Source organism: Pleurodeles waltl, chromosome 4_1 (assembly GCF_031143425.1).
Source record: "Pleurodeles waltl isolate 20211129_DDA chromosome 4_1, aPleWal1.hap1.20221129, whole genome shotgun sequence".
NCBI classification, from domain to species: domain Eukaryota; kingdom Metazoa; phylum Chordata; class Amphibia; order Caudata; family Salamandridae; genus Pleurodeles; species Pleurodeles waltl.
This window is the reverse complement of record NC_090442.1, coordinates 140,236,468-140,250,180: the sequence shown is the minus strand read 5'-3', so window position 1 is coordinate 140,250,180 and position 13,713 is coordinate 140,236,468. Positions and strand designations below refer to the sequence as shown.

Here is a 13,713-nt window from a genome sequence, read left to right as displayed (position 1 = left end):
CTAGGTAAAAAGTGTCTCATAAGTGGATGTAGAGGATTTATTTTTAAAGAGACATATGTGGTTGGGATTTGAGGTCAGTAGGTAATTAATATTAATCTGGGGAGAGAGGTGGGCACAACTGTGGTCAATATGGTAGGGAGGGCATGGGTTCTGGATAAGGTATTCTCATAGTGGGAGGTAAGGATGGCTGAAGTGGGAATGCGGAGTGCCTGAATGAAGGGTGCTATGTTACTAAGGCTGGATGGCAGAAGTGAGAGTGAGTGACATGAAAGTCTTCAATTTCCATTGCTTAGCAAGAGGGCTTTTGGAATCACATAGTACTACCCTCCTATGTAAAGAACTTACACATGTAGGTTTCACCTTGCCAGACTCTCTCGCCAAACCCTGGGCATTGGCAAAGACATATCTGTCTTGGGTTTTGGAGAGAGGGTTTGTTTAGCATATACACTAGTTTCCACGTTATATATGTATACCTTCCCAAGGTTCCTCTTCTTTGTGAGCCCGTTTAAACTTTTTATGCATTCAAAATTATTCATCACCATACCATGGCACATCATGCACAGACCCCGGGTAAAAAGAAGCATCTAATGCCACCAAAATAATAGGTGTCTGGAAGTTCCAGGGAAAGATTTCACATTGCAAAATTCTAGGTTTCAGCCTGGCAATTGTGTGCCCTTGCAAGGTCGACATGGCAGTTTAAAACTACTGCATACAGGACACTGTAATTAATGTTCTGAGACATGTGACAGGGCTACACATGTGGGTGGCACAATCAGTGCTGAAGGCCCAATAGTAGCATTAGATTTACAGGCCCTGGGCACACATATGTCAATCCACGGCAATCATGGATAACCAATCATAATCACAATTTACACAGGGAGCACTGATCATCAGTGGTAAAGTGTCCAAAGTACCAAAACCAGCAAAACTGAAATCCAGCACACAGTCCGAAATATAGGAAGCAGTGGCAAAAAGACTGTAAAGAAGCATCTAATGCCACCAAAATAATAGGTGTCTGGAAGTTCCAGGGAAAGATTTCACATTGCAAAATTCTAGGTTTCAGCCTGGCAAGTGTGTGCCCTTGCAAGGTCGACATGGCAGTTTAAAACTACTGCATACAGGACACTGTAATGAATGTTCTGAGACATGTGACACGGCTACACATGTGGGTGGCACAATCAGTGCTGAAGGCCCAATAGTAGCATTAGATTTACAGGCCCTGGGCACACATATGTCAATCCACGGCAATCATGGATAACCAATCATAATCACAATTTACACAGGGAGCACTGATCATCAGTGGTAAAGTGTCCAAAGTACCAAAACCAGCAAAACTGAAATCCAGCACACAGTCCGAAATATAGGAAGCAGTGGCAAAAAGACTGGGGGAAACCACACCAAGGATGCCAGGTCCAACAGGAGCATTCACTCTGTGGTGGTCCCGCTCCTGCTCGTTTGGCTTGGACATTACCATACTGACTGTGGCAGGCACGCAGGTGTCCCAGTGCCCTTCAGTTTCCCTGACCATATTTACTGTAGTAGGTGTTCAGGTATTCCTGTAGCCTACGGTTGGTGTTCATATTTACCACCTATCATATAATAGAGGTGCGGGTGCACCAGATCTATGTGTTTATGATGGTAATTTATATATTACTGATAATATGTGAAGACCAATGTTGTGATTTGTGTACTTCAAGGATGATTGGTAATCATGTGTTTTCTCACCCTCAGTATTACACTACATTCTGATGTATGGTATAAGTCCTTTTTATTCTGTCAAGATAGCGAGTATATTTCATGACCGATCTTCTATGCATTGAGAGGTTATGTTTTTATAACATGTGCAATGGGCAAATATTTATTTTATTGGTGCTATAATGATCTGACAATTGACTAGTTGGCAAAGTAGTTATTGGTCTATGATTTATATGTAATACACTTTACTTTCATATAATTTTGTGTGGAGTCTCTTTAGTGGTATATATATTGTGTTGCAGGTTTGTAGTTTGTGCAACTGCTTTACACATTGCCTCTAGGATAAGCCTGACTGCTCTGGCCAAGCTACCAAAGGGATGAAGCAGGGGTTATTTTGGGTGTATAGCTCCCTTACCCTGACTAGAGTGGGTGGGTTCTGCCTGGCCTGGGAGCATACCCTAGCCAACCAGAAACCCCAGTTCTAACAATGGCTCTGATGTTGGGCTTTGTGTAGTCCTCCCAGATAGCATCAACAAAGGGAGTAGGTGCCGACAGGATGGACCATGCTGCCAAAATACCTTCTCAGGAACGTTTCTTCAGGATTTTTTACAAGTACTAAGGTAAACAGAGACGAAGCCCGATCCAACTAGGGTATCCGGGCCGCGGTCCGCCTTAACTTCTGACTTTGACCAGGTCTTGTGTGACCAGATACCCCCAGTTGGCGATTTGATCATTTAGGCACTAGATTTCACTAAACACTACAAACATGCATATCTCTGGTTCTACTGATTGGATTACATTTTTTGGTGTCATTTTATTGATTAAAATGCACTATAATGTTTTTAATTAGATTGGAATTTTTTGTGTTGTGTTTTCACTTTATGCATTTGTAATGCATTTTTTAAAAATTGCACATGCTTACCACCAAACTTGAATTTGTGGTAATTGCATTTCCTAAATGTCAAATACGCATTTAGGAAATGCATGATACATGTGCTTTAGAAATCGCAAATAGGAATTCCCAAAAATTGCGATTCCCTAAAATTGCACTGCACTGCCTTTCATACATCCTGAGTGGAATTTACTGATTCGCACTGTTAGCGAATGCAAAATCATTTGAAACAACTGGCCCTAAATCAATGAAGGTGAGCTCAAGCAAGTCATTCTATGTATAACATGGAACCACATTCATAAGTATAATCCAGGGATTAGACAGAAAGACACATCAGAGATAATGTGTTCAATTAACAGATCAATGTAAAGGTAACACACGGTAGATCCTGTGGATTGAATGAAGAACCATAATGCATGTAAAAAGAAAACAAGGATTTGAAGCTAGACAGTTTACATAAGGAATCCACAAGAATACAATTGAATCCCTTTTTAATCACCGGACAGTGTTTAATTTAGTTTCTTACCTGGTTGCAGACTGGTTTGTGCTTGAGTCCAGGTTTGTTAAGGATCAGTTCCAGTTGTCTGTGATTGAAGTTAGACACCCCTATTGACTTTACGAGACCAGCATCTTTGCAAGCTTCCATGGCCTGGGGTGGAAAAAAGCATGAGCTGCATTAGCAAGAATTGCCTCACCCCATAGCTATCACACACAGCAACACATGGCTGGTCTCAAGATACTGCCAAAAATCATGACTGCTCTGGGTGCTGTTGTCAATCTTTTCTACTTAGCTGCTCACCCCCTCTGTTTCATAGTATTGTTCAGGTTATGTGTGGAGTCTATATAATTTCCTGGGGACCCTCTTCTCTGTATACACCTCCAACTGAGTAGCATCACCCCCATAAAGCTTTATTGTGAAATAAAGTTTACGGTAGAATTGTGAAAGGAATTTTTTTTACTGAATGGCACAGTGGAGCTAACACTGTGCACAGCCATACGGGAAATAAAAGGTTGTCAAGAGATCAGTGGGGGTGGCTCAATGGAGGGCTGAATGGAGATGAAGGCTGCACTGGAGATGAATGTCCAAAAGCTAGACAAAGTGGTTTGGTTCAATCACTGATAGAGAATTCTGTAATATATGAAGGCAACCTGACACAGTGGAAAGGTTGTTTGACAAAGTTGTCATGAAGATAGTGGGATGCAAATAACGCAAATTCTATTTGTATGCTGCTGAGTAACCTCTTCTGTCAATGCAGCCACTGTACACTCCTTGGTGCCCTCTACCAGGGTATAAAGCAAACAAATTGTTGGTATGTAAAAATGGAATTGTACCTGGAAATACATTAAGTACATAAAGTACATAGCCTGTTGTCATCACTGCTGGCATAAAATGAGAATATAGGGCCAGATGTACGAAGCTTTTTGCATGGTGCAAACAGCAAAATTCGCTGTTTGCGCCATGCAAAAAGCACATTGCGATGCTCATTCTAACCTAGTTACCGACTCGCAAAATGGGAATGCGACTCGCAAATAGGAAGGGGTGTTCCCCTTCCTATTTGCGATTCGCATCGCAATGTAGAATTGCTTTGTGACCGCGAATGCGGTCGCAAAGCTATTCGCAGTTAGCTCCCATTTCAAATGGGTGCTAACCAATTCGCAAAAGGGAAGGGGTCCCCATGGGACCCCATCCCCTTTGTGAATGGCTCTGAAAAAATGAAACAGAAACGTTTCATTTTTCGTTTGTGTTGCAACTCCTTTTCCTTTAAGGAAAAGGGGCTGCAATACCCAAAAAAAACTGCTTTATTGAAAAGCAGTCACAGACATGGTGGTCTGCTGTCTCCAGCAGGCCACCATCTGTGTGAGTGCTGCGAATTGGAAGGGGGTCGCAAATTGCGACCCACCTCATTAATATTAATGAGGTGGGTCTTTGCGACCCCCTTGCGATTCGCAGATGGTGTCAGGGACACCATCCTGCATCCAGATTTGCGACTCGCAAATTGCGAGTCGCTCAGACTCACAATTTGCGACTCGCAAACTCGGACTTTGCTACATCTGGCCCAAAGATAGGTTAGAACCAGAAACTGAGTTTTAAGACTTAGGCCCTTATTATGAGTGTGGCGGTGTTCAGAATGCCATGCTCGCAGTGGAAGTCTGACTGCCCTATTACGACGGTGGCAGAACCGCCACGGTATGACTGCCTGTACCACCAGGTTGCCGTCAGTTGACAGCCTGGCGGTGCTGGCGGTCTTAATCCACCATTGCAGTGCTGAAAGCAGCCCTGCCCTGGGGATTACAAGTCCCCTCACTGCCGGCTTTTGTATGGTGGTCCCACCATCACCTCAAGGGTCTACCTCAACCTCCCATGAAGGTAACCTAGTCAGGACTGGGAACTCTAGAGCTCAGCCAAGAAATGGGAGGAAATTACTACAAATCGTTGTGAGAGCGAAGCTATAGGAAATCATTTCGCATAAGGAAAGAATCCACAGCAAAGATTCAATGCCAGACATAGGCTAGGCTAAAATAATGTAAGGAATCAGCTAAACCCTCTTGACCTAAGCTCCTTATGTCCATCTCACAACGCACCCCCCCACTCTTCAGCCACCCCAGATCTAGCCATATATCAAACTCTAGAGGAATGCGCAATAATGTACGTACAGCATCCTGAGTTGTGAGAGCAAGTGGAGGCACACTATGGAAAGCTCTATTTTTTTTATTTCAGGGTAGAGGAAGAATAAAGATAATGGACTCCTTGGTTGAGTCGGGACTGAGTCAGTAATAAAGGTGACTGGTAAAAGGCCTCCTAGCATTTACAGTTCATGTTAATGAAGGTGCGTTAGAGGCTTCAGGAGGTGTCCATGGGGGCTTTGAAGGTTGGTGTGTTACCGACTATCAAGTCAGTGTTGTGTGTTCTTCGCGTTCCATCATATCTTTCTTAAGTTCACATTTCCAACCAATCCACCTGTTGCAATGCACGTGTTAACACTGTTCTCTATTGGTGGCTTGTGGACTACCTCCCTAGATTAAGGGCTGCTCCCAATTCCAAGAGCAGGGTCACCTCGTCCCTCGAAGTTACTGACACCTTTATGTTCTTACACGTAAATGACAGACAAAACAGGTATGTCCACCAATAGCTGATTGTATGAGCAAGCCTGCAACACTGTTATTTGATTATGAGCCACAAGCGGAGTTTACCCTTGATCCGAATGAAATCACTTTGGGAAAATATTGGACCTATCCTGTCAAGAATCAGTAATAAGCCCTTTGGGAGAATTTGGATCTGTCCTGTCAAGAGTCCGTAATAAGCCCTCTTGAATTTATCTAACAGATCTGGACACAGCATTCCAGATCTGCATTTGCAACATTGCAACAGTCTCTTATGCACAGACTGCTCATCTGTGATCGCGTTTCATTTTAGCCAAGTTTGTCCATTACTGACTACTGTTTAGCCATGACCCAGAAAGCAGCTTATTGGTGTGACTGCAAGGTAGAACATTAGAGAAATGTTAGTGATGATTTGACCTTCTGTAAAGAGTAGCTCAGGTCAGAAATGCACTTGGAAAGCATTTGTTAAGAAGACGGCAGCTAGTTTTTAATTCAAGCAACACCGGTTTACATCAGTCACAAGGGGAAATTAGTGTGCTCACTTTCTTCCTCGTGGGGTTTCTGCACATGATGTCTTTGGTGGAGGAGGATCTGTAGGCCTTGAATTTGAGAAAGCCATGGCTCTGATGATATTGTAACCCGGTAGTTATCTGACCACCAAGTATGCACAGTACATCACAAGTTCGCTGACAGAGCCAAAATCTCTAGGCAGGCAAACAGTAGTAGCAGTCACGGGATGAGGGTGAGCCACGCATAGCAATGACAGAGGGCTGGAGTTGTGCTGTACAGGAGAAGCACCCAGGTCTTTGACAGGTAAATCAGAGAAGACAGTTTATGATGTCAGGTCTACAGCAAGGCAATTCCCCAGTGGTCATCTATTTTAACAATGGGCACCCAAAGTGCATGGTGGTTTTATTTGCTTTAATCTTTATTCTTGTAAGCAAACCTTTGATAACATAAGGGTGATGGTGGAGGGGTGCGACTGGGGGTCTGTGGTGTTTGGATGATCATGCAACATTTATCTTTTCTACTGAAGTATCCTACCTTACAACAGACAGATATTGTGTCTAAGAATCTGTGCAGCAGCTTACAATCCTTCAGACATGCGCTTCTGCCTGGATCTAACATAATTATTTCATACCTGCCATGTTTCACGCAGGTCAAATTGTTGGTAAATCCATTTTCCTTTGTCATCCTTTGGCAGCAATGCGTCTCCAACCTGAAAGAGAAGAAAAATGTAGATTGCACTTAAACTCAGTCCCAAAGGAGTTCGTGTGAATTTGCTCAGACATGAGTTTGATATCAATAATGCTATTAGAACATTTGTGTTGTAAATGCTAATAACATTATTTGTTAAAGGCCTAGATACCAAACCAGCTGCTCATGTTTGATCCCCACCCTCCTGTACTATTGACATATGCATGGCTCTGAATGATGCAGGCCACGTAGAAATCTTAGTAACACTATTCACTCTGTGTTTTAACCTCTCTGCTGCTGTCTCCCAATTTGTGTCTCTTACACTTGCACTATCCCCCTCTGTAGCTCTCTCTCTCTGTCTCTAACTCTCTCGCTTTTATCTCTTTCACAGATTTGCACTTTCAAAAACATCACCTATGAAGAATTCAATTGGAATACAGAAGCACTGTAGGTGTGATCCGTATGGATATGCAATGATGAGGTGGATTTGCCATTAATATTCAGTCCACATGGATACAATATTTTCACATGATAAATCCAAACCTTTTCTGTGGATAGTTCCCCCCAGTAGTTTTCTTTAGTTTAGATGTCTTACAGGGAAAATCTTTATGCTGGACAGTAAGTGCCTGATTCACAAAAGGAAACTATTTTTTTGGTATTCACAAACTGAGTTTAATTTTACTATCGTAATTTTGTAACTGCTGAGGATTCTGCATTCATGAGGGAGACTGCGCACATAAAGATAGGCCTGTCCTATCTTTAGGAGTGGAGTTCTCTGCCTAGCTGTTATGGCCAGAAAACCTTTGGGGTGGGGCTTAAAGCAGCGACGGAGCTTAGCGCCCTGAAGTAGGTAATCTACTGCATGGGTGGACAATGTCCCTCAGTCCAGGCAGAGGCACAAAAACAACAATAGAGCTATGACAGGTGAAATCGGGGACATCCGGGATGATGATAATGATGTGGTGTGTATACTTAAGGATCTCTCTGCCCCTTTGATAGGGAGGATGGCCAGAAGCTTCTCAATAGATTTCCAGGGGGAGGGCTTAGAGGGATGATCTGGAACTGGTTTAGATGGTTACTACAGGACACTTGCAGTCTTTTAGGCTAGACTCTTTTTGTTTTCAAAGTGTTCAGATCACTTGTGGAGCTCCCAGGGTTCCTTATTGCCCCCAATGCTTTTCAACCTATATTTGTGACCCTTCTTGCTGGTCAACCACTCATTTGGACTGCCATGCTTTCTCCTATGCGGATGATATACGGATTGTTATCCAGCTGGACCAGCAGTCACCTTGTTCAGCTTTAAAACTGTATTGGGACAGTTCAGCAGTGGATGGGCCACAGTTTCAATGCCAATAAAACAGAGCTGCTCTTTCTAGGCAAAGAAAAATGTTGTTAGGGCAACTGCCTCTTTCCAGCAGTCACTATGGAAACTCCCCCTACAGCTGCAACCAAAATTAAATCTTTGCGGGTAACACCTTGGCTTTTAATCAATAGACTGTTGTGGTTACCAATACTTCTTTGGCATGTTTAAATTATGGAAAAAGATGATTTTTGTTTGGATTTCGAGACTCTTGCCCATTTTCTTCTCACTTTTCAACAGGTTTTTCATCAAGAAACCAACACATGGACTACACTGAGCTAAATTTATGAATTAATTAATTTATCAGTCATAAGAGGTAGAAGGTCTTAGAGGATGTACTTTTAAAATGTAAAGCACAGGACCTTAAAACCATAATACAGAAAGAAACTAAATGATGAATCGTACTTGGTAGGACTGGGTATGCCCATGGACCCTGTATGGTAGCATTCAGACTTATCTATAGTTACAATACTTGCCAGTCAAGAAGATGAAGAGGTTTTGGGAAACATGCTGATGTGGAGATGGTTGTTTTTAAACACAGGAGAAATCTAGGTGCCAGTGGCCCATCTGAAAATAACACACTCAAAATATACTAATATACTGTAATCAGGCTACAGTGTGAAGCAGTTGAACGTATAATTACTGATGAAGGTCAGTTTCAGCAGTGGTGCAGGACCAACTATGGTAAAGTCTGTAACTGTAAAGAAACTCAAAATATTGCAGATAGCCTACCGATCTTCTAAGCTGGATCATGTGTTTTTTCAGCACATTATGTTCAGCATTGTGGCCAGAAGACTTAAACCATGCAGAAGTCCATCATGTTTGAAGAACAGTCTAAGCTACTTCAAAAGACAGAAAAATTGGTGGCGTGTTGATATATTCCAGAAAACAGGAGCAGCAGCATGAACCAGCAAGATGTAACCGTAAAGGAACACAGAAAAGTGGAATGTCAGCCGAGGGATATCGTAGGGATTTGCTTAGGAATTGTGTCTCACTGCTTGGGAGTTCTTCTGGGCTGCCAATCCACAGCAGCTCCACCAAGGAGGGGAGACTAGCAGGCGGTTTGGTGTGGGCACAGCTTGCCAGTTTTGTGGGGAAGTTCAGTAGGGACTGAGGCTACACAAGTGGGTGGCATGGGAAAAAGATAAAATTCTAGATGCAATAATGTATGATACACAAAGTACAGCGGTAGTCGGGAGAGAGGTCATGCTTATTCAAGATACCTATGATCGCTAAGAGGAACTGCTCTAAAATAATTAGTATAAATGTTGATTAACAGAACAGTGCATGCCTGTTATTTTATCACAATAGACTTATTTGCACCAAGCTGTGGTCTACTTATCTAGCATCCATTGCAGGACCACACCTTGTAAACTGAACCCCTGATGGATCCATCGGAGTAGTGCATTGTCTCAGTAAGACCTCCTGAGCACAGTCCTGCTGTCTGAATTTCTCAGTAATAAGGCAGGTTATCCAGATCCAACATAGATTTCAAGCGACAGGAAGAGACTCTGAGCCCTTCCTTTTTCTCTCTCCAGCTGTAGGTTTTGGAGGACAGCTGTTTTTATGACTTTCGACGGAGCTACTAAGGGTTCCTACTTTGATGGTCCATTTCCTTGCGTGGACCTAGACATTTTGCACCAAATTAACAATTCTTGTTTTAGGGGACGTATAATTGACAATCAGTATTGCTAATATTCTACTGGCTTCTGACAGTCACCATTAGGTTAGTCACCCCAACCTGTTTAGACATTCATTGTGCAGTTTGGTCAATGGTATCTATTTCTGGGCTTACATCATTTTCCCCTGGTTTATTCAGCATCTCCTAACCCCCAAGTGTGGTAGGCTCTTGACTGCTCCCGGTGTGAGTCAAAGGCCTGTTCCCCAGCATGACATCATGGGGAACCTAGCTGAACTCAAGAGGACAAAAGTGTTCTTGGAAATTCACCTGTTTCTATCCACACTGAACATCACAGATCATAAGATAAGTTTTTCTCAAAATAATATTGAAAATACTATATAAAGCCTGTGTGAGAGCCTCTCGGCAAGAGACATGCTTAAGGAGTATCTACGACAAACATTCTGCATCAAAGTCTCAATCACTTCTTGCTATATGAGATGAAAACTGGCTTTACCTACAGCAGGCAACAGGCTAAGTCATAGATGCCCATTTTGGAGTTCACCCCCAAATTTAACAGAATGAGGAAATGTTTTGGTTATTTGAAAGCCTACCCCCTGCAAGCTGCAAGCTGTCTTCAATCAGTTGGTGACCTATATGGTCATTGAGAGTTTGTCAGAGTAAAAAGGCCATAAAACAAGGGGGCATTTGCCCCGCCAAGTTCGCAGCTCACCCCGCTGTACTTAACAGTCAAGGGAACCACTGGGATTCTTATGGCTGAGTCTCCACTGTTTCTGCAGTCAGAAACCTCTTATCTGTCAGCCTGTCCACCACTGGGCCAACAGTTTATAGTCTTAGTCATCTCACGCTAATTAAAGTGGGGCGACCATCACTAGATTTCCCTTACTGGGACAGCCATACAATGTGAATTTGTTTTCTCAATATAAAAAAATTGCTGAGCAGGTGCTTTGATCATGGCACACTTACAGCGGTGTGAAGAGAGCCACCAGGCCGGCCGGGTTTCTTCACCAGTGCGGATGATCCTTCACCCAGATGGGCTGGAGGGCTGTCTGCCCAAACAAATGATCCCTTGTCCAGAAATGGACTGGAAGGTGAATCTGTTTCGTGAGTGTGAGCCATGTCTAACTTTCAGGTGTGTCCTCCAGCTCCTCTGAAGTAATGTGAGCTGTGGGTCCCTGTTTGCAGTGAGAGGCAACAAGGGGCAGAATGGGTGAGGGTATATACTTGATCATCTTGTGTGTGGGCATGTAGGGGACTGTAGATTTCTACGGTGATTCAGGCATTTTTCAGATAAACTGGAAGGGTTTAATCCAACTGAACGACAGCTCTAAATGTATTACTGTATGTTGCTTAAATTTATAAGGTCTCCATTACAAAATATCAGGTATTAAGTTAACCTAGCAGTTGGTTAGTGGTATAGGCTTCTTTGTTTTATAAACAAAAAGTGGGTGGACTCTAGAGTATGATGTTCCTTCCAATTAGTAATAAATATACTTAAGACCTCCCACCTCAACTTGTCTTCCTAAATGAGCTGTTCTCCCCCTGATCTTTTTCCTTACCAGCCTCTTTTTGTGTTTCTTGTCTATATTGCTCTGCCAGTCCATTAATGCAGGTTTCTAGATGCTGCACATTCCTCATTACCTGAATCTGCCAGCGGCTACTGGTTGTCCCACCTACCTTCAGACCGATGGGCATGTGGATGAGATACAAATCGATGTAGTCCAGTTTAAGGGCCTTCAGAGATTTATCCAGGCATGTTTTGACGAGTTCAGGGGAGTGAAACGTTGACCATAGCTGTGGCAAGGTAAACAAAAGTACATCAGATGTAATTATCATGAAATGTAAGACTTGGACACAACTGTACTAAAAACTAATTCCTCAGAATCATGTAGTTGTGTGGATCTGGATCTCAAACCTCCCGTCGCCCCCATACTCCTACACCTACTTCTGGTCTTCATTCTACTCCTATTAGGTAATGGCGACTGCAGAATGAAAGCCAATGCTAGGCAAACACCCGATGGCATTAGCAGAGGCTTGTGAGACTAGCAATCCTTGGCTAGATATCACCAATTAGACAAAACCTCAAACTAAATAATTCCCAACTCTATTTATATGCAATGTGCATGCCTTGCACTAAATGTAACTGTCTCTCCTAATTCAGAGGGAGCAGGTAAATACAAGAAGGCAAGAGAGTGTACTGCTTAATACAACTATCTCCTCTCCATGAACTGACTAGTTCCCAATATCAGGTACCCATTCCAATTACTAAAAGCACAACTCACGATCCTACTCTCTAGTATCAAGTTACTAAAGACCTAACTAGGCACAGTTGAGCAATTCTGGTCATGGGCTTGCACTCACCTTGGTACTACCTGTAATCTAGGCCAACAAAACTAGTAATTCTGACACGAACGTGCCTCGCACTGTTATCATACAGTTCCAGGGCGTGATACAGGTCTACCTGGGCAGAGCTTGGGCACATTCTGCACATCTTTGACTTGGTGTCATACAAACACTTTTGAGTCTCACTTTTCAGTCTACTGTGGGAATACCATTGTCTTTCCTGCTAGTCTTCATTCCCCTAGCTAGTGTATTCTTACTACGTCCACATATAATATTGAGCGGTTTCTTAAGCACTCTACTTACCTCCATGTTCTCTTTTGTCCTGCAGACGGGGTGGCCCGTCAATATATGTGAACTAAGCAGTCTCCGACAGTGCCAAGTAGGCCCCCAAATGTGGGGGAGAAATGTAACTTAAAAATATCAGAATGAACAAATAAATTGTGCGAAACTGAATTCATCCCTTCAGATATGAGGGCGCCCTGTGGTTGTTAATGCTGTTGTCTACGAGGGTGGCAATTGATAGCTTGTTTGGGGTCACTATTTTCCACATGTCCTGAGGACCTACTTGTGACAGTAAAATGAGCAGAGAAAAGCCCTTGAGAATGCTGAAACATTACCTTTGAGGTGTAGAATATGTCCTTTCTCTTCACAGTGTTGTCTGCAATCTTCTCTGCAATAGCTTCGCCAAGTTCCACCTCGTTTTCATAAATGAAAGCTGAGTCGATGTGGCGGTAGCCGGCCTCTATAGCTGCCTTTGCAGCTGCTTTAACTTGGGTTTTCGGGACCTACAGTATTAGCAAGGAACAAAGAAAAACCAGCATTGGCAGCGCAAACAAACAGGTCTGGCCTTTTAAAGGTCAAAGTGCATCTTCATTGCTTGACAACACTGGGTGCTCGGCTGTGTAGCTATGTGATTGGGTGATTGTGTAAATAAGTCAATGGTTGGAGAGATCAGTGCATGGATGGGAGGATGAGTGAGTGACAGTGCATAGCTATGTGAGAGCTAACATGAATGTTTGAATAACTAGGGAAAGGATGAATGGGAGGCTGCATGGAAGGCAGGTTGAAAGGGCGAGTGAGTGCATGGTTGGAAACATACAGGTTAATATAGCACCCCTACAGGCTGAACCATCCTTAATGCAATTACAAGAAGTACCATTATTACAACAATTCAAGCATTCCATCGGGACTGTGCACATCAAAGTGTGGGGTCCCCTCAGTTAAAATATCCACTAAAACAATACAGAGGATGTGTTACTGAGACAGTGTACGTGGAGAGCCATTGTAAATTGCACGTAACCCACCGAATATTGAAATGTGTTATTCCACGCCTAAGTGACCCCACACCCTCACCAGTAGTGGACTGTGGTAGATTGCTTCATTTCGCTTTCCTTTTTAAATAAAGGGGCAAAAGTAGAAAAGCAAAACGCATACAATCTCAGCAGGTAACGAAACCTCTAGCATGTGGTACTAAAGGTGATTGAG

General features: G+C 43.0%; 2 protein-coding genes across 2 annotated transcripts in view; one reads left to right on the top strand and one right to left on the bottom strand.

The window, feature by feature from the left end:
• LOC138287475 (rho crystallin-like) overlaps positions 1 to 13,713 on the top strand; it is a 383,283-nt gene that overhangs the window by 58,514 nt on the left and 311,056 nt on the right. The gene's annotated exons all lie outside the window — the stretch shown is intronic.
• The window catches only part of LOC138288486 (3-alpha-hydroxysteroid dehydrogenase-like), a 31,779-nt gene that overhangs the window by 10,299 nt on the left and 7,767 nt on the right, over positions 1 to 13,713 (bottom strand). Inside the window, exons 2-5 of the mRNA XM_069230041.1 lie at positions 12,846 to 13,013; positions 11,563 to 11,679; positions 6,831 to 6,908; positions 3,114 to 3,236 (exon numbers count right to left, since the gene is read on the bottom strand). Of these exons, the coding sequence (XP_069086142.1) occupies positions 3,114 to 3,236; positions 6,831 to 6,908; positions 11,563 to 11,679; positions 12,846 to 13,013 (486 nt within the window). The remainder of the gene's footprint in view (positions 1 to 3,113; positions 3,237 to 6,830; positions 6,909 to 11,562; positions 11,680 to 12,845; positions 13,014 to 13,713) is intronic.